Source organism: Pseudorca crassidens, chromosome 3 (assembly GCF_039906515.1).
Source record: "Pseudorca crassidens isolate mPseCra1 chromosome 3, mPseCra1.hap1, whole genome shotgun sequence".
NCBI classification, from domain to species: Eukaryota; Metazoa; Chordata; class Mammalia; order Artiodactyla; family Delphinidae; genus Pseudorca; species Pseudorca crassidens.
The window spans coordinates 57372420-57393932 of NC_090298.1; the positions used below are offsets into that span (position 1 = coordinate 57372420).

Sequence of the window (21513 nt, forward strand, 5' to 3'; positions counted from 1 at the left end):
ACTGAGAAGGGTCAGAATCTGACTGTGAAAAGAGATTCAGGAGTATCTCGAAAGTTCATTTTGCAAGGATGAACATTAAGCATAACTACTGAGAGAATAGAAGTATAGTCTAAATCTTCTCAATCAGCAAAAAGAAAAGAAGAGGAAGGGGTGCTTTTTTCTAATTGTTCTGCTCAGAGGTGACATCTCTGCTTGTGATACTAGATGTGTTAATGGGTCTCTGATTTATATATATTCAAATCCAAGCCTAAGTAAATTTATTTTGGCCTGTAATAAATAAGCTCTTTATTAACATGAATGTAGATTTTTTTTAAACATAGATCTTTGAACTGTTTTTCCTTTGGTGAACTTGAAAACATAAACACTTATTGGCTATTATGACATAGTACGCTTCTCATCTTCATTCACAAACCCTTATTTTTATAAAGCACCATTTAGAAGTTACTCATATTTGTGGACTATGACAGAGTACTTATTTTATATGTATATATTTGATTCATAGGAGTTTACTATAAAAATTGTAGACACTTAAACAGAAATATTTCTGGTAGTACATCAGTAAACTTATTTATAATGCTAAGGAAATGAATAAAATGTAAGATTTATTTTGTTATCAGTAGGTAATCTATTAAGGCCAGTCTTTTGTTTATGAGAAGAAATGTAGCTATTGCTTTTAAAGCATAAGTTGCTATGCTCCAACATCCCTTTTAATAATCACTTTACAAAAGTGGTCAAGTTTGTTACTACTGGGGCATTTAGTTTCTGTGAGTCTACCCTAAGAATTTATAGTTTTACTAAGCAAAGATACTATTTAGAAAGTCATTTTGACTTAACTGAGTGTTGCTGTATAGTCATTTCCTATGAGAGATGTTTCTTGCTTTCAAAAAATATATATATTCCCAATACGATTACATTCTTTTTTTTTTTTTTTTTTTTTTTTTTTTTTTTTTTTTTTTTGCGGTACACGGGCCTCTCACTGTTGTGTCCTCTCCCGTTGTGGAGCACAGGCTCCGGACACACAGACTCAGCAGCCATGGCTCACGGGCCCAGCCGCTCCATGGCATGTGGGATCTTCCCAGACCAGGGCACGAACCTGTGTCCCCTGCATCGGCAGGCGGACTCTCAACCACTGTGCCACCAGGGAAGCCCACGATTACATTCTTTTTAAAAATAAATTTATTTATTTATTTATTCGTTTAATTTTTGGCTGTGTTGGGTCTTTGTTGCCGTGCACGGGCTTTCTCTGTTTGCAGTGAGCGGGGTCTACTCTTCGTTGTGGTGCGCAGGCTTCTCATTGCAGTGGCTTCTCTTATTGCGGAGCATGGGCTCTAGGCTCATGGGCTTAAGTAGTTGCAGCACACAGGCTCGGTAGTTGTGGCTCATGGACTCTAGAGCGCAGGCTCAGTAGTTGTGGCGCACGGGCTTAGTTGCTCCGCAGCATGTGGGATCTTCCTGGACCAGGGCTCGAACCCGTCTCCTGCATTGGCAGGCAGATTCTTAACCACTGCACCACCAGGGAAGTCCAGAATATGATTACATTCTAAAGTGGCCTCTATATTCTTTTATAGGATACCCTTAGTTTTCTTTAAATTTTTTTGTCATTACTTAAAATACCTTGTTAATCAATAAACTCTTTAAAGAAATTTATTCACTATTAAGTACTACTTTTGCCAGTTTTCTAAGATGCTTCTTTAAGTTGGTATGTAATTTCCTTATTCTGACATATGATGTTTACCTTTGAAGAGTGAAAGCTGATGTAAAAAATATATTAGAACTTATAAAGGGTATCTTCTTTCTTTTTTTGTAAGTGAGAAACCATTATGTTGTCTACAGTGCAACATGTGTCTACTAGGAAATATCAGCAATATTATTTGAACTTTTCCTGTTTATTAATATAATAAAAATTAAGAGTTTACTTTAAATATAGGCTATAGACTCAGTTCTTCCCTTTTAAATGGTTCATTCACATATTTTCTGATGGTTGGATTATGAATTTGTATGCCTGTCATCATGCTAGTTGTTATGAAGGTTCTTAAAGGCTGAGTACATATTATCTCCTCTGTCTTCAAGAAGCTTCCTTCTTTTTGAGGAGCTAAGACTTATTGAATAGTACAGAACAAGAGGCTACTAGAGAAAGGTTTTAATGGTAAGTTTAGAAAGGGAGGTGTCTTATTTTGTGTAGAACCTGTAATGGAATAAATTACTTTAAAAAAAGTATGGACACAATCATTATAGTTATATTTTGAGGGACTTTTCCATTGTTTATGAATTTCCTTTCAAATTTCAAATGCTCATGTATTTATCAACAGCCGACACATAAATTATAAGGCAATAACTTAATAGGCAGCAGAGGAAAAGAGTAGTGTTAGGATGAAGAAGAAGCAAAGAAGAAGGGGCTCCCAGTGGGAATATATCATTTTGCTAGACTATGTCATTAAAAATCACTCCATGGACTGTGGGTTGCTTGTTACTCTTGTATAGACTGAAAATTTAGGTAGCTGGAAGAAATTCTCTTCTTCCAAGTCTCTTGGCATAACAAAATCCAAAAGGAAACGCAGATAACCATGGCATTAAAATTGTTTTTAAAATAAATTCTAGCAAACTTGGTTATCTGGACTTCCCGTGAAGGTAGTTTTTCAAGTCTAAATATCCATCTCATCTAATTGTTAAATGTTTGAAAGGGCAAGGATGTTAGAGGAAGTATATTAACGGTAGTATAAAATAATGTCATACGGCTAGACAATGGGAAGAGAGTTTAAAAAAAGGTCCATAGGAGCAAACTAGAAAATCATTGTAGGTTTTAGACACTTACTCTAGGGGTAGAGCTTAGAACAGCTCTTAGATATAATAACAGCAAAGTGTAACAGCAAAATATAATGATGTATGTTCCTGTTGATGTTTAATAGCAGATACTATTTATTTTGTAGTCCCTGTCCCAAGCATTTACATAAATTACATTTCACCTGTGCCAAAGCTCTAAAAAAAATATGTGGTATTTCCATTTTAGGAATGAGAGAACTATATAAAACTGAAAGTCAACTGGGTAGTAAATTGTAGAGCTAAAAGTTGAATCCAGTTTCTTTTGGCTCCGAAACCAGTTCTGATACAAGATACCGTTTTGATACACTACAAGATAAAGTGGCATCCTATATTCTTTATTTAAGAAGGCCCACAAGCATAAAGCATATATGTTTAATATAATATATGCAATTATATTTTAGAGAGAGTACAGAGTTGCCTTTTTAAAGAATAAGACTGTATGCATCGCTTGCCAACCCCAAACCTCCAGGTAAACCCAACTTTCTGTTTCAAATACTTATTCTTAGACTCCTGAACATAGCTGGAGATAATTACCTACTGGCTCTGATTGGCTCTGCACAAATTCCAAGTTTTGCAGCTTAGCCCTCAGTGGCTCTTTGCAAGACTTTTACTCCTGTAGTTATTACCAGTTGCATCCTCCACAACCATGGTTTGAAACTTTCTTTATTCTCCTGAAGTTCCCAACCCTACCCTACTCTTCTTCACTCGTAGCAGACCCCCTCTTACCTCATCAAGAAAGTGGAGATCTTTTATCTTGAAATCCTATAGCTTTTCTTTTTTTGATCTTCTTTAAACTCTTATTTACTGCAACACCCCTTCCCTTCAAACTTCCTGTATCCAAATTGATCAATCCTTTGAGAATAATCAGATTTCTTGATAGCCACATGTCTGCCCCAACCTACAAGTGACACATAGTTTTTCTTCTTCCTTAATGTCCATCTTCCATAAAATTTGTTTTTACTTCTTTGTTACTTTCCACCAGTTTCTAGCTGTTTATGTATATGGGTTATACTTCTTCTATGAAGTCCCTGAAGAAACGATCTCTATATAATTTGTATTCATATTCGTCACTGCCTAATATTTAACATATTATTAAGTTTTTATTGAGTAAGTAACTTTGATAAAATTAGAACTATAATAATGCAGTAACAATTTCTTGAAAAATAGGCAATGATTAAAAACAAATTTATAGATTTTCCGGAGCACAATGGAAACTGAGAAACCTCAAGGAAAATTGATTTTTTTTTTTCAACTTTTGAGCTAGCTTTATAGTCACTGATCAGACATTAAATGGAATATCTGTTGTGGAAGGAAGAAAGACTCACAGGTGTGTAAAGGAGTGTCAAGCATATTCTGAGGGTATTGTCACAGTATTGTTTGTTGAATTTTTAGTAACATTGTACTATTATGTGGTTGTGTGATCTTACTCTGGGTTATAAAATGAAAGTATTTTAACTTTTTAAAACACGTTCCATCAGACAAGAGAATTAGCATTTAATTTCTGCATTATTGTGTGACTGTAACAAAAAATACCACTAAGGAGGACTTAAAAAAAGGTATTAGTTTTTGTCATCTTGAACTCAACATAGGCCTCATTTCTTAAAATGCACTTAAATTATTATTTCATATAAACTTATATCAGGAAATAAAAAATATTTTGTATAGTTCAAAATGTTTCTGTTTTGTTACAGGCAACTGTTAAATCTAAGAAAGCTACAGATAGCTATAAACTCTATGTGGAAAAATATGCATTAGGAAAAGCTGATTTTGAACAGAAAATGACAGAAACAGCTCAGGTTGGTATTTTTAAGGCTTTAAATCTAAAACAGGATATTTGTGTTTATTGTTTGTAAATTATAATAAATTATATTAGTGATAAAAATAATATAATTTTTCTGTCATAAAATTTTTTAGTATTAAAAAATGTTAAAATGCACAATCTCAGTGTTTTAATAATGCTGTTTTAAAAATATACATCTTGTTTTGGAGATTGAAGACCAAGAATCAATAGTTATAATATCATAAGGGATTATTCAGATTGACTAGAATGTTTAAGGAGCATTGGAGAAAATGAGGACATTGGTAGATGATGAAGACAGTAATGATTATGTATGGGTTTTAAAATTGACTTAAGAAGAAAACTGGAAATGACTCAGTGCTGAGGATATAGTGGTTAACAAAACAGTCAAGAATCCCTGCTCTCATAGAACTTCCATTTTAGTAAGGGAAGACAGACAATCAGTTAAAAAACGTCTGTCTCGGGCTTCCCTGGTGGCGCAGTGGTTGAGAGTCCGCCTGTCAATGCAGGGGACACGGGTTTGTGCCCCAGTCCGGGAAGATCCCACATGCCGCAGAGTGGCTGGGCCCGTGAGCCATGGCCGCTGAGCCTGCGCGTCCGGAGCCTGTGCTCCGCAACGGGAGAGGCCGCGACAGTGAGAGGCCCGCGTACCGGGAAAAAAAAAAAAAAAAATCTGTCTCTATAAGCTTGGGATAAATTATATTCAATTTGATGTTCTTAGAGCCTTAGTTAAAGGCCTAGATTTAAGATGGGTGCCTTTTATGAATTATACCCAAAACTTCTACCTTCACCTCTTGTCCTCTTTTCTTGTTTTGTTTTTCTCCTTAGCACCTGTCATCATCTGACACCATGCATTTAATTTACTGTGTCAGACAGGATAGGATGGTATGCTGCTGTGACAGAGAACCCCCAAAATCTCAGTGGCTTACAATAGCAAGTGTTTATTTTTTATCATGCTACTTGTTCATCATGGCTTAGCTCTTCACTCTGGCCCTGAGGCTGGTGGAAGAACCTCTTCTTAGAACATTCTTAGTCATCATGTTCGAGGGGCTAGAAATATGGTGAGGCACACTGGCTCTTCTACCCACATATTTTGTTGTCTGTCTTCCCCCCACTAAAATATAAGTTCTGTAAGAGCAGAGATTGATTTGTTTACTGCTGTCTCCTCAGCACTTAAAACAGTTTTCAGCTCATGGTAGACACTCTGTAAGTGTGAAGAAGGACCATGAGTCTGACTTTTTGGATTCTAGGGAGTCTTCTTGCTTGGAGTGGTGAATGATTCACACCTCAGAAACAGACGGCTTGCGTGCTTGTGTGCAGGCATCATGCATCCATCTGTACTTACCATGCTGTGGGCACTGTGCTAGACGCTGGGTGTATACAATATATATGTAAATAAAACAAATCCTCTCTGCTCTACATGGAGTATACAGTGTAGGGGAGGGGGACAGACATTAAATATATGCTTAAATATAAAGTTACAAATTACTAGAAATGTTACAAAGGAAAAGAACAAGCTTCCATGGGATAGAATAATGGGGTTGACCTAATTTGGATTAGGGAGTTAACGAAAGTCCATTTTGGAGAAGTAACATTTAAAACTGAGACTTGAAGCATCAGTAAGAGACTCATTCTAGGGCAGGAGTGTTCTAGGCATTGGAGACCATGGATGTGAAGACCCAGATGTGTAAAAGAGAGATCACATTCTAGAAAGTAAAAAATGCTTACTGAAACTGAGTAAGGAGAGATGGTGGTTAGAAATGAGGTTAAAGAGATAATCAAGGACCAGGCTTTAGTAAGGGTTTAGGTTTTCTTCCAAGAGCAGTTGGAATACATTGAAGAGCTGTATGCAGGGACGTGACAGGATATGGTCTGCATTTTTAAAGCTAATTCTGACAGTTTCATGAAGAATGGATTATAGTGAGGCCAAAGGAGAATCAAGAGTCCAATTTGGGGCTTCCCTGGTGGCGCAGTGGTTGAGAGTCCGCCTGCCGATGCAGGGGACGCGGGTTCATGCCCCGGTCCAGGAGGATCCCACGTGCCGCGGAGTGGCTGGGCCCGTGAGCCATGGCCGCTGAGCCTGCGCGTCCGGAGCCTGTGCTCCGCAACGGGAGAGGCCACAACAGTGAGAGGCCCGCGTACTACAAAAAAAAAAAAAAAAAAAAAGAGTCCAATTTGGAAGGCAGTATCATAGTCCAGTGAGAAGGATGAGGGTCAGTGTGGTGGCCTTGTAGAAGGAGACAAGTGAATGCATTTGGAGATGGCAGGGGTAGGGTGAATGGGAGAATTCTAAAGGGATTCAAGATCTCTTCCAGGTTTTGGCTTGTAAGCCTATGTGTATAGAGATGAATGGCAAAGGCTAGATGAAGAGCTGTTAGTTTGAGGGGTCGGAAGAGCATGAGATGCTCAGTTTTGAACATGTTAATTTTGAGCTGTGTATACCTAAGTGGAGACATCAAATGGGCAGTTTTGGAGGCTGTAAGTAATCTTGCCTGGACATAATATTCACATCCCTTATCCACAATTCTGAATTCCAAAAGCTCTGAAAACCAAGAATCTTTTTCCTGGAACTCAGTTGGCAGCAAAACTTGAACCGATGTGAGGCTAATTTGTAGTCTCTTTATCCTACTTAGACTGAATATACATGTTTTCCTTTAGTGTTTGATAAACAGATGCCACTGCAGATCCTGTTGGTAGTATTATGAGATATATGGTAACACCACGTTATCTTTATTTTTAAAAATCCAAAATATTTAAATTCCAAAACAGCTGGTCCCAAAGGTTTTGAATAAAGGATTGGGACTTTATAAAATAGGGGCTGGACAGTACACACAGCCATAATGACCTCACCTTTGGATAGAGTGTGGGGAAATAATGGCCAAGCTCTGAGAGGTTCATCATTGTCAGTTTGGGAGAGGAAGAGATGCTGAAACCCAAGTAGGAGAAGCCAGAGAAGGAATAAAACTGGGAAATGTAATGTCATGGCAGCTCGGAAATGATAATGTTTCAAGAAGGGTTTAGTTGTGTTAAATGAGGCTCCATCTCTAGTGAGATAAAAAGTTTCAATTTCTATAGCAACTGAGGTCATTGTAGACTTCAGCAAGTTCTCTTTTATCTTTTAAATCATTAGGAACACTCATTTATAAGGCAGTTATTATTGATTTGTTAATTTCCTATCAAAATGATTAATTTCTATCAGTGAAAATGTTTGCCTTTCAGTTATTTAATTTGAAAAAACAAATTAGAATTTGTTAGAGTCAGTGTTTTTTTTTGTGTTTTTTTGTTTTTTTCTTTCTGTGGTACGCGGGCCTCTCACTGCTGTAGCCTCTCCCGTTGTGGCCATGGCTCATGGGCCCAGCCGCTCCGCGGCAAGTGGGATCTTCCCGGACCGGGGCACGAACCCATGTCCCCTGCATCGGCAGGTGGACTCTCAACCACTGCGCCACCAGGGAAGCCCAGAGTCAGTGTTTTTTGTTTGTATATATTACCTTATAAAGAATCTTCAGCACTCATCTTTCCCTCTCCTTATCTCTTTCTGCTTCCTCATTACATTTTTTCAAATTGCATTTTAACTGTTTATCTTGCCAGTTCCAAGATGGAAACATTAATTTGTTTGAGCAGATGTTTAACCATGGTGCTTTTAAAGTTGATGGTATACTGTGCTGATGTGTATGTGTGTTCTCTCGCATGTTCCCTCTTTGTCTCTCTCTGTCTGTCACACACGCACAACTGTAGGACAGGTGAACTTTTGTTTCTTGATAGACAGTAGACTTTATTTTGGGTTATTTAGAAGGGAAAAGAATTCTTTTGCTTCTCTACTTTCCTTTTGTTCCAGGCCAAGCGGGTTGACTTAATCCTAGTGGGAAGGGGCCTGTCAATCTAGTGAGAATGAAATTTGGGTGGCAGGACATATATTTACCTGGGGTGAAAGAAGTTAGAATTTACTTGGAGTACTTGTGATGTAAGTTTTTGCATTTGAGTTGAGAATAAGCATTATTAAAATTGTGACTCTGTGCTTATGCTTTTCACCACTGTCAGTTAATGACACTTAAAAAACTTGAAACAGTAGGGAGATTTTGTTTACTTTGAACAGTTAGATGGCTAGTTCAAGGAAATTTGAGATTTGCTTGAGCAACACCCTCAGATTAAGGAGTTTTAGTATTAGAGTGCTTTTCTATACCTCTCCTGGCTGACAAAATTGTACTTTTTAAAAAATCTAATATAACAGTACATATGAACACAGTGGATTTGAAATTGCAAGGAGGAAGAACTCTGATTTGTTCAAGAAGATTTATTCATTTATATTCAAACACTTGATGCTATATTCCCATTGCTGAATAACTCTGAACTTATTTCGTAGTCACTAATTTTGAGGAATTCTGATATTTAGCAGTCCTCCCACCAAAAATAAAGCACAGTTTCAAGATTGTAGCTGAATCATGCTTTTAGTTACTGTTTGGCTTCATGCTTCAAGATATTTCTCAATTATTAAGGATCTGACTTATTCAGTGTAGGTGTTTCAAAAGAGAATAAGAAGAAGGCACAAGTTTCCTTGGAATTAGGGATCATCCATTTGAAATTAGTGCCTGTTTGACCAAGCTTTCCTGGATTTGGGACTACCTGTCTATGAGAAAATATCTTGTTCATTAAATTGCAGAAATTTAAGCAGAGGGTGAATTCTTATAATATGAACGTAAAATAGGATCATGCTTCTCCTGAATGTTCCTCAGTTCTTAAGGGTAATTCAGGATCTTGCAGTATTGGTATTCTCATTGGACTTGGTCAGAATTAGTCAAAACAAGCACTCTATTTTAACTCATCATTCCTCATGAATAAAATGGATTTAAGTTTTTGGACTTTGTTGCATTACTGCCAAAACTAATTTCACCATAATTGATTTTTTTTTAGAAGTTCAGACCCTTTACACAAATATAGACATGATTATTTGGCTTAGTGATTTCTGATCACGTAACTCAGTGCTGAAGAAAATTGGACATTAAATATGGGGTGAGGGAATTTAATTTGATAAACTAGGGAAAAATAGCAAACATTTAGGCCTGCTCCTTAGAACTGATGTAATTTGGCAAGAAAGTGGGTAATCAGGTTTGTGCACTGGAAATGACAAATGTATTTTTGTTTGAAAATGACTAGTTCAACATTTCCCAAATCCTGTTTTGAGGAATATTATTGTTCTGTGAGATATTAATAGATATTCAGAGAAGAAGAAAAAAGGGTTGTATGGTCAAAGAAATTTGGAACACACTGGGTTAAGCAGAGTGAAACAAGTTTTGATACTTTAGTATTTCTCAGTTACTTCAGTTTTTAATACATTTATTGTGAAGCCAAGTCTAGCAGTGGTTTTCTTCCTGGGGAGTAAATATCAGAATAACCTGGGATTTTTTTTCCAAACAACATTCTTACCTCTTTCCAGCCCATTGCCTAAGTAGTCATGGAGGATCTATTTGTTTTATAGTTTGAAAACATTCTCCAGGTCATCTGAATCATCTCTACCTTCAGTTGAGAACTGCTGGGACAGAGTATACATACAGGCTTTCCCAGATTTCTTTGACCATAGACTGTCTCTTTTGGAGACTATGTATTAACATTTCCAGAATTAGACCTTTTTGAAAGTCTATGGGCTAGATTGTAAAGTCTTAAGAAGTAAACTGTAGTTTTAGCTCTGCAAACTAATTGTTTCTCAGTTTTTGAAATACTTGGTTTTTTGACACTATTCTCTTCTGGGTCTCCTTCTAATTTTCTGGCCATGATTATAGATTTTAATTTGTGGTATCTTCTGATTCTGAAAAAGTCATATTTGCCTGAGAAATGATGTAACAAAAAGTTAACTTTTTTCAATGCTGTATTTTTCGATGCATTGTTAAATATTAATGATAACTTGACAAATTTGGTTAGCTGTATTAAGATGACTTCTAAAAAGTGTTTTGATTTCAGAATATATCTGTGTGTGTGTAATTTTTTATATTCGCTACCCAGAAATTTCAAGATATTGAAGAAACTCATCTCATTCATATAAAAGAAATTATAGGATCTTTGTCAAATGCTATAAAGGAAATTCATTTACAAATAGGCCAGGTACGTTTTTACTTTTATTGAACTGATTCATGAGAATTTTATGTTCACTTCTGACTCTAAAAATCATAACTCATAACATGATACTGAATTATTTCAGGTAAAGAATATGTATTTACATGTATTAAATACAGAATAACCTGGATTTTACCATCCTATGAAGGATGATAATTTAAATTAATTATGGAGTTAAAATTCTGAAGTTAACAATTTTTGAATATTTCTTTATTACAAAGTTTTACTATTTTAAAATTTAGCATAGCAACTTCAATAAGTTATAGAGCTTGTGCTTAGAAAATTTCCAAAAATATAAAAGTGCCTTAACGATGACATTTGGGGTGCATTGAAATATAGTAGAGAAAGATGAATTCTGTTATTCTTGGTTACTAAAATTCTAATACTATTTTCATTGCTGTATAAGTTTTATTTATCGTAAGATTTATGTCCCTAAAACACTCAAAGATAGGAAGAGGACACTGCCTTGACTTCTAAGGCTGTGAGACCGTACGTTAAGGGTTCATGTAAAAAGTGGTTTGTATCCATAGATCTACTAACAGAGTTAGGTAACAGAGCATATTAGGCAAATGAAAGTTCTTAAACGCTCTGGGTCAAAAAATATATATTTTGGTATAATGAATTTTAATTGTTTTGTGGAAGTTTTGTCTGAAATACAGTAAGAATATTTATGGAAAGTGAAAAAAATTTATCTTTATTTCATTTTAATAGGTCCATGAAGAATTTATGAATAACATGGCTAACACTACAGTTGAAAGCTTGATACAAAAATTTGCTGAGTCAAAAGGCACTGGGAAGGAAAGACCTGGTAAGATGACAAACTTTGCAAGGAAACATATTCACATTTCCCATCCAGTAACAAATGTGTTTGCCTTTAAATTCCAAAATTGCAAAATGGAGCTTGGGAGATACTTAAAAATCTGTGTGAAATCTCAGATATCATTTACTTTGTGTCTGATGGTATGTTAGGTTTTTGTTTTGACCTTCAGTAGTTAATAATTTAGTACTACTTAAAGTGGTTATCATACCTTTACTAAATTAATATATTACAGTTTATATTTTCAAAAGTAGAGTTAGCAACAGAAGCCCATTTTAACGAGACAAAGAGTGGGAGAGAATATTAAGCCCTCAGAGCATTGAGGCCAGTGGAGAACATTTCGTAAAATTTAATAACTTTTTTCTTTCCTCATTCACATATATATTCAACAAATGTATTTATTGGGTGCTAATAGTATTCTGGGTACCATTTTAGACACTGGGAAATATACCAGTGACTATAGGCATCCTGGTTCCTATTTTATGAACAAATGATTATGGGTTTCCTTAATCTTACTTTTAATAAGCATGTTATGTTATATCAAATATAATAAGCACCATTCTCTTCTGCTCAGCATACTTACAGTCTTCTAGATTTGTTTTGTTTTATTTATTTTTGGCTGCACTGGGTCTTCATTGCTGCGCACAGGCTTTTCTCTAGTTGCGGCGAGTGAGGTCTACTCTTTGTGGTGCACGGGCTTCTCACTGCGGTGGCTTCTCTTGTTGCTGAACGTGGGCTCTAGGCATGTGGGCTTCAGTAGTTGCAGCACGCGGACTCAGTAGTTGCAACACGTGGGCCATAGAGCATGCAGGCTTCAGTAGTTGCGGCACGTGGGCTCAGTAGTTGCGGCGCACAGGCTCTAGGGTGTGTAGGCTTCAGTAGTTGTGGTGCGCAGGCTCAGTAGTTGTGGCGCACAGGCTTAGTTACTCCACGGCATGTGGGATTTTCCCGGACCAGGGATCGAACCCAGGTCCTCTGTGTTGGCAGGCAGATTCTCAACCACTGTGCCACCAGGGAAGTCCCAAGTCTTCTAGATTTCTTGAATCTATTGGTTACTCTACCATATTCTTGCAAGATACTTGTTTTCATTCCACAGGTAAAAATTATTCAGTCCAGTGAAGAAGTTAAAGTATAGTTTAGAATTCAGAAAAATGAATATGTGATTTGTAGAGAAGTCTGGGAGCCATTTTTCTTCAGTGCAGTTCACAGCTAAGGCTTGAAACCTAAATCATCTTCACTTCCTTTTTCGCACGTTTCGTTAAGTTTCAAATTGTATCGTTTCAATTCCATTAGTATTTTTCCCTTCAGACCTTCCTTCTTACCTACCTCATTGAATACAGCAGCAGGTTTCTAAATACTGGCACAGTAGAGATTTCTCTAGTCTGTTTTACATGTTGTAGCACATTAATGGTTTGGGTATATAATTATGAACTCATAATGGCATTACTCATAAATCTTTGACTTTTCATTATAGACAGAATGAAATTTAGATTCTGGACTTAGATTCAAAGCTTTTTGGGATCTGCCCTTGCCCAATCTTTTTTTTTTTTTAATAGATTTATTTATTTATCTATTTATTTTTGGCTGCGTTGGGTCTTCATTGCTGCGTGCAGGCTTTCTCTAGTTGTGGCGAGCAGGGGCTACTCCTGGTTGCGGTGCGTGGGCTTCTCATTGCAGTGGCTTCTCTTGTTGCAGAGCACGGGCTCTAGGCGTGCGTGCTTTAGTTGCTGTGGCTCAAAGGCTCTAGAGCGCAGCCTTAGTAGTTGTGGCGCACGGGCTTAGTTGCTCTGCGGCATGTGGGATCTTCCTGGACCAGGTCTCAAACCTATGTCTCCTGCATTGGCAGGCGGATTTTTAACCACTGCACCAACAGGGAAGCCCCTGCCCTTGTCCAATCTTTAGTCTTACTTGCCATTTTTCTTTTCTGGCACCCTCCATTGCAGCCAACCTGAATCGCTTGCTGTTTCCTATCCATACCCCGCTTTTGCCCTTGGTACCTTAGTTGCCCTTACGTCTGCTCTAGAAAATGGTATATCCCACTCATTTTTCAAATGAATAAATTCTTAAAAAGCCAGGTCATGTGTTACTTCCACCATCAGACAGAGAACTTTGTACCTTTTTTTGGCATTGTTGTTGTCTACCTTAAATTTTAGTAATTGTGCTTTTATGAAGAAAAGTTCTGTTTTTGATTCATGTGTTTATCTTTATTATGTGTAAACAGTACATTTTTGTTGAATGAATGAACAGATGGGCATATATGGTAAGGTTAGCATGTTAAAGAGGTTGGAATGGATGGATTTGCTATTAGATAAGTCTTGGTGAAGGAATAGTAAGTAATTATGGTTAAATTTAGTGAATACTTACTTTGTGCCATGTACTATGTCAACTGCTTTGCAGGCAAACTTTGATCTTCAGGAACTCTTTGAAGTAGGTACTGTTATTCCCATTTTACAGATGATGGAAATATTGAGAGGTTAAATTACTTGCCAAAGCTAAGTACATGCCAGAATACTGGGATTAAATTTCAGGATCCTTGACCTCAAGGCCCATGCTTTGGAGAAATTAGAAAAGAACTACCTAAATTTACATATGTAGGAGAATGAGGATGCTGAGATACATAACTACAAAATAGCGTGAAACCCTAAAATTCATTGTAAAGATTAAATTGTAAGTGAAAACCAGTTAAGAGAGGTAAAAACAATTGAAGAATTTTTATGTAGAGCATTTAGAAGTATTGATAGAATAAAAGCAAATGTGTATTGGCTGGTTAAAAATGCCTTAGACAGAACTGAATAAGGTTGATAGATTGTATCATTATCAGTATCCTGTTTGTGACATTGTATTGTAGTTTTGCAAAATGTTATCATTGCAGGAAACTGGGCAAAGTATACAAGGAATCTTGCTGTATTTCTTTTCTTTTTTCTTTTTTTAGAACTGTAATGTGAATCTACAATTATCTCAAGAAAAAGTTCAGTTACTTTCTTATCTGTGGTGTAGCACACTACTTAGCCCTGTGGTTTGTGGTCTATTCTTTACTACCCGTGAGACCTATAAGCCTCAGTACCCTCATCTATAAAGTGAGGATAATAATAGTACCTACCTCATGGGGTGGTTGTGAGGTTTTTATTGAGTACTTAATAAATGGTATTTTCTAAAAATTAATACATACCTGATTAATAGTTAGCTACTCTTGGTTATTGTTTATAAATTTAAATTTAATGGCCTTAAGATATATGGCATGTAGAAAATTTCTGTAACTAAATGGTAAGAGGGAAGTGAAGATTGTGGTGACATGGGCTTTCCTAGAATTACTGAACCCAGAATTAGGTGACTGTTTCAGGCTGACTGTTGACATTGTGTATATGTCAGGCTGACTGTTGACATTGTGTATATGTGACTGATTTTCAAAATAAGTGATCCTAGAACTAATTTAAGGGGAAAAAAGGGAGTGGTGTGGGTGTGGAATGGAAAGAATAAGTATTACTTCTCCAGTTGACTTGTGGGTGAAGAGTTACAGCTCTTTCGTACATATTTGTTCTATTTATGTCACTAGAGGGGAGTCCATTACAGTGATGGAAATTTTGTGTTTCTCAGAAAAATAACATGTGATTGTGGATTTTGTTTTGTAAGAAGTATTCTAACCTTGAGTTGTATATACTGTTTTACTGTTAACATTTTTTTCTCCTGTTTTGTAAGGGCTCCCTCTGGTGGATGAGTTCCTCTGTAAACTGGTTTTAGGCCTACGGGATACACATTTTAAAAAGAAAACAAGAGGCCCAGTTCTTTAAAAACTTTGTATAACTGAAAGTTAACCTATTTCTCTTGCACTGAAAAATTTCTTTAGTCAGTTATCTGTTGAGATATATAACCTCTAACTTTATGTCTTCAGTTCTCCTATGTAAATCAAACACTTTGAGAGCATTAATTTTTTTTCCTATTCATTGAGACTATTTTATACTAATTATATGTAGTGTCATTTTTGTCATTACTTTTTTTTATTGAGATATAAGTGACGTATAACATTGTATTAGCTTTAAGGTATGTAACATAATGACTTGATATATGTATGTAATGCAAAATGATTACCAAAGTAAGTTTAGTTAACATCTATTCCCACACATAGTTAAAAATTTTTTTTTCTTGTGTTAAGAACTTTTAAGGACTACAGTTGGCCCTGTCTGTCCGAGGATTCCACATCCACGGATATGGAGGGCTGACTGCATTATGCCATGTAAGGGACTTGAGCGTCTTCGAAACTTAGTATCTGCAGGGATCCTAGAACCAATTGCCTTTGGATACTGAGGGATGACTGTACTCTTTTAGCGGCTTTCAAATACATAATATAGTATTGTTTACTAAAGTCACCATGCTGTGCATTACATCTGCAGGACTTACTTTGTCTTATAACTGGAAGTGTGTATGTTTCGACCACCTTTACCCGTTTTGCCTAGTGGGGGACACCCCCCATCTGTACTCTGTATCTATAAGTCCAGGTTTTTTTTAGATTCCACATGTAAGTGAGATCATACAATATTTGTCTTTCTCTGACTTATTTCACTTAGCATAATGCCCTCAAGGTCCATCTGTGCTGTCACAAACGGCAGGATTTCCTTCCTTTTTATGGCTGAATATTTTGTTTGTATGTGTGTGTGTATATATACACACACACATATATATATGTATATATAGACACACACCGTATTTTCTTTATCCATTCATCTGTCAGTAGACAGGTTGTTTCCATGCCTTTGCTATTATAAATAATGCCACACTGAACATGGTAGTGCAGATATTTTTTTGAGATGGTGATTTTTCTTCAGATAAATATGCAGAAGTGGAATTGCTAGATCATATGGTAGTTCTATTTTTAATTTTTTGAGGAACCTCCAGACTGTTTTTGTCGTTACTTTTTCAGTGTTGTAGTGCCTTGCCTTCTGGAATTTGAGTCACTTTAAGTGTATGCTTTGAGTATATCAAAGCACCTGTGGTCTGAAACAGTCATGAATAAACAGGTGTTTTCTAATTTTGAATGTCTTGTTATGTTCTAACAACATTATCCTAGTATTTCTACCCATTCTCATATGTTTTAGTTGTAAAAGGAGATTAAAATCCATATTTTTGAAATTTCCTGTTTTACAGTCATTCCGCTAATTTCACTGTATACTTTTCATAGAAGTTAAGCAAGTTTCCATTTATAAGAAACAAGGATAGATAACTTAAAAAGTTGGTAGGCCATTGTCTAATATGTTTAAATAAAATATTTTTTTGCAGAGTTTATTTATATTTTCATTATATGATAATATAAGTTTATAGCTTCCATTTGAGGACTTCCAGGGACTATAATGTGTTTAAAGATACAAATAGAAAAAGCCCCAGAAAGGTAGACATAAAATATTGAAACAGCCAGCCACAAAGAGAAAGGGAAAAATGAGATTCTTGTGGTCAGACTGGCTAAATGTGAAATTAATTTATTAGTTTAGATATTTGGAATATTCTAGCTTCTACATTAGGTATATTATTTTAAAGTATGGGGGTGGTGGTGGCAGTGGGATGAATTGGGAGATTGGGGTTGGCATATATACACTAATATGTATAAAATAGATAACCAATAACCTGCTGTATAAAAAAAATAAAATTCAAAAAAAGTGAAAAGAGATTAGATCAGTGGTTACCAGTGTCAGGGGGACAGGGGGTGTGGGGCTGGGGAACTGAATGAAGGTGGTCAAAAGGTACGAACTTTCAGTTATAAGATAAATAAGTCTTGGGGATGTAATGCACAAGATGATGACTCTGGCTAACACTGCAGCATGGTGTATCTGTAAGTTGCTAAGGGAGTAATCCCTAAAAGGTCTCACCACAAGGGAAACAATTGGGGGGATTAACTGTATGAGGAGATGAATATTAACTAAATTTATTGTGGCAGTCATTTCACAGTATACGTATGTCAGGTCATTATGTGGTATAACAGACTTATACAGAGCTGTATGTCAATTACATCTCAATAAAAATGGGAAATAAAAGAAAAAAGAATAAAGTATAGGGTACAAGTATATAGATTAAAAAAAAAAAAACAAAAAACTAGTGATCATCTTTCCAGACCCCTCAAGGATTAAGAGTAATGCCAAACCTATAAATGGAACCTCCTTCCACTCCCTCCATGAAATTTTTTTTTTTAATTCAGAGGAGTAGAAACCCTTTCGTAGAAAGCAAAATTAAAAATAGCCAAGAAGATCAAAGACCCACAAACCACACCAGATATTTTGTGATTACTTGGTTTTTCTATTTGATAGCAAGTGGGGATGACTAGAGAAAGAGAAAAGAAGAATGGATGATGATTAGTGAAGAGGATAATGTAGATTAGCCCACATAGAGTAAAAGAGGAGAACTCCCAAAGAAAATAACACAGAGAAGCTTCACTTTATGAAGGAGTACACCTTCACCTGTTGCGTCCTAACCACCTAGGACAGAGGCATAGAACTCTGCCCTGTGGGACGCATATGCCTCCTGATAGTGATTATCTTTTAGAGCAGGAGTCTGCAGACTGTGGCCACCGAGCCACATTGAGCTTTGCCTCTTTTTTGAGGCCTACAGCAAAGAATGATTGGCAGTGGGGTGGGGGCGGGGGCGGGGACGGGACAGTATTTTGTGATACATAAAATTGTAAAATTCAGATATCAGCATCCATGAAAGTTTTTTTGAACACAGCCACACTTGTTTATGTACTGTCTGTGACTGCTTTCACACTACAACAGCAGAGGTCACTAGTTGTGACAGACTTTATGACCTACAATGTCCAAAATATTTACCATCTTGACTTTTTACAGAAGACCTTTGCCTAACTCTTTGTTAGGGAATGTACTTCTTGTGTAGTATAGTAGCAGGTATGTCATAATACGTTAGAATTGTGAAGCTCATAACAATATGTAATCTTTTTTCAAAAGTTGATTCTGCTGTTCTTCTTGGATTCAGAAATCATTTAATCTGATATCCTGCACTAACTACATCTGCAGTCGTATCACAGCACAGTAACTGATCATCATAATAAGAATCCTAAATTGTGAAGTAAAGATTAAACTGTTTTGAGCAGGCTTTAAGGAAAGCTCAGTTCATTAACTTGAAGTATAAACACTGACAAAAAAATAGAAGTAAAAAAGTAAGCTGATTACAATTTTTACATATGCATAAGAATTAGGACAGAGTTTGAGGTTTTTGCAGTACGTAAAAGAAGTTAAATCAATCTGAACTTAAAAGGAAGTTTATGGGAAAGAAACTGAGGTATCCCAAGGATTCAAAATCAGGGATATAGCCAGGCTGCAGAAGGAAACCCACACCAGTAGGAACACTAGGTATCATTTTTCCTTTATTGAGTCTCTGCATTTTACTGCTTTATTTATTTATTTATTTTTTTCTTTGCAGAATAGCTTTCTTTGCTTCTCCAGGTATATGATGTAAAGTGATCGCCTAGTAATTTCTGGGTATTTTCACTTGTTCCTTAATTGTAGCCACAGCTCAGAATTAACCCAGGTTTTTATCCCTCTTCTAGACCAGAAAGAAACTGGTCTAGGTAGTCTTGGATTGGGGTAACCTTCTTTCTAATCCAGTCTGTTCTGACTAGGTCATGGCTTCTGTACCACTCCTGAGGAAGGGGGAAGTTCCCAGAGAAAAGAGATTATAGTGAGCAGAGTATAAGCCTTAAAGGTTTCATCAGGATCACAGAAAGTGAAAGCATGACTCAGTCTGGGGGTATGGAGGCAGTGTCAGATTTCCGATGTAGGAGGAGATTATATTTCACTGCCAAGATGCTGTGTTTGGAGAACTAGATGAAAATTTAGAAGGTTTAACAGTGACTGAAATTCCATGGTTGAAAACCCATTCCTTTGATTTAAGACCATGGTTCCTAAGTTTGTCTCATCACTGCTTCTCAAGCCTTGGATACCTGTGAGAATCATTCGTTGAAAATATTTTCCCTTTCCTTTTAATTTCTCTTTTTTTAAAAAAACGAACAGGGTCTTCCCTGGTGGCGCAGTGGTTAAGAATCCGCCTGCCAGATTTCGCCAGTTCTCCAGAGTCTACACAATTTTCTTCCTAACGGCACCTGCCAGAATTAGTTTCTCTTTTCTCTGCTTCCAAGGAGCTGTGCATTTATTACATCACTTGTAACACAACTTGTATCATAGTCTTTTCTATAATTGTATCCCATGTCTCCTTCACTACTGATATGCTGCTTGAAATTGGGGCAAACATGAAATTGATCTTTGTTCCCCCTTGCATCATGCTTCACACACAGTTGTCACGCTATGAACATTTAATTAAATTTATGTTGAGAGAAGTCATTAGATCATAATGGATTAAACATAGATAATTGCAAACACCACTGCCAAAGAATTAAGCCTGATACTGTGAGAAATAAATAGAATAATGTTATGGTGTCCACTTAACTCAGAATTGCTTGAATGTTTAATGAAATAGAATGTGTATGTTGTGATAAAAAACTTGAAAGAGACCTGAATATGCAACACAGATATGTTTCTCTCCACCATAAGGCAAGTGGATGAGGGAAAAATAAAGGCCAAGAAACAAAGTATTGGTTGGGTTGGATAACAGTAAAGCTGGAATACACTCTATGGTCTAATACAAGAAGAAAAAGAATGAAGATGAGACATCGGGTTTTAAAAATCTGTCTGAAATAAAAACTTTATTTGTCAGACTAAAAAAAACAAAAACAAACAAAAAAAACAAAACAAACAAAAAAAGAATCCACCTGCCAAAGCAGGGGACATGGGTTTGAGCCCTGGTCTGGGAAGATCCCACATGCCATGGAGCAACTAAGCCTGTGTGCCACAACTACTGAGCCTGCGCTCTAGAGCCCGTGAGCCACAACTGCTGAGGCTGTGTGCCACAACTACTGAAGCCCGTGTGCCTAGAGCCCGTGCTCCGCAAAAAGTGAAGCCACCGCAGTGAGAAGCCTGTGCACCGCAATGAAGAGTAGCCCCTGCTCACCACAACTAGAGAAAGCCCACGCACAGCAATGAAGACCCAACACAGCCAAAAATAAATAAATATATATATATATATATATATATTTTTAAATGCTTTATAAAAAATAATAATAAAAATTTAAAAACGAACAGCCAGTGCACTATCCCAGAAATTTTGATGTCATTGGTTTAGGGTGGGTCCTTGGTATCACTATATTTTAAAACTCATCTGATTCTAACATGCAGCCATTGTTGAGAACCTGTAGCATTACATCAGTGGATGCTTGTTATAAGTGTAGACTCTCAAGCCCTACCCCAGACCTACTGAACTAGAAGCTGCACTTCAGTGAGATCCCTAGGCAGTTTGTATGTGCAGTAAAATTGGAGAAGCACTGTCTAGACTTACTGAATATCTGGCAGTGGACCCAGGGAATCCCTAGGACTGTAGTTCTCAAAGTGTGATCCTAGGACCATCCACATCACCTGGGAGTTTGTTTAAAATGCAAATTCCTGAGCACCAACCTAGACCTTCTGTAAAGGACACTCTGCAGGTGGGGCCCAACAATTCGTGGTTTAACAAACCCTCCTGGTGTTTCTGATACAGGAAGCATTGCTCTAGAAGATTCAGCTAGGACTTGGGATTTGGAACCACTGGACTGAGGAAATTGTTGTTACAAGCCCGCTATTAAAATAAATACTCCTGAAATGAAGTAGCATTGATGTTGCAACTTACTTTCAAATGATTTAACAAGTGAAAGAAAAAAAAAAAACTACAAGTATGAGTATGTATAGAGGGAGAAAGAGAGAGCAAATATAACAAAAAGTATTATTATCACCCCCCATAACATTCATAAAAATGGTAAGACCTAGGTTCAAAAGGGTAACTAGGCCAAGGTAATCAGCCAAAAAGCAAGTGGCAAAACCAGGACTTGAACTTCCGTGCCCTTTGCACACCACCACAAGTTAGACTTTGATGTTCTTTTTCATGTTAGCTT

General features: G+C 36.7%; 1 protein-coding gene across 1 annotated transcript in view; it reads left to right on the plus strand.

The window, feature by feature from the left end:
* The window catches only part of FCHO2 (FCH and mu domain containing endocytic adaptor 2), a 116128-nt gene that overhangs the window by 35552 nt on the left and 59063 nt on the right, over positions 1–21513 (plus strand). Inside the window, exons 6-8 of the mRNA XM_067730972.1 lie at positions 4512–4616; positions 10613–10711; positions 11435–11531. Coding sequence (XP_067587073.1) covers positions 4512–4616; positions 10613–10711; positions 11435–11531 — 301 coding nt within the window. The remainder of the gene's footprint in view (positions 1–4511; positions 4617–10612; positions 10712–11434; positions 11532–21513) is intronic.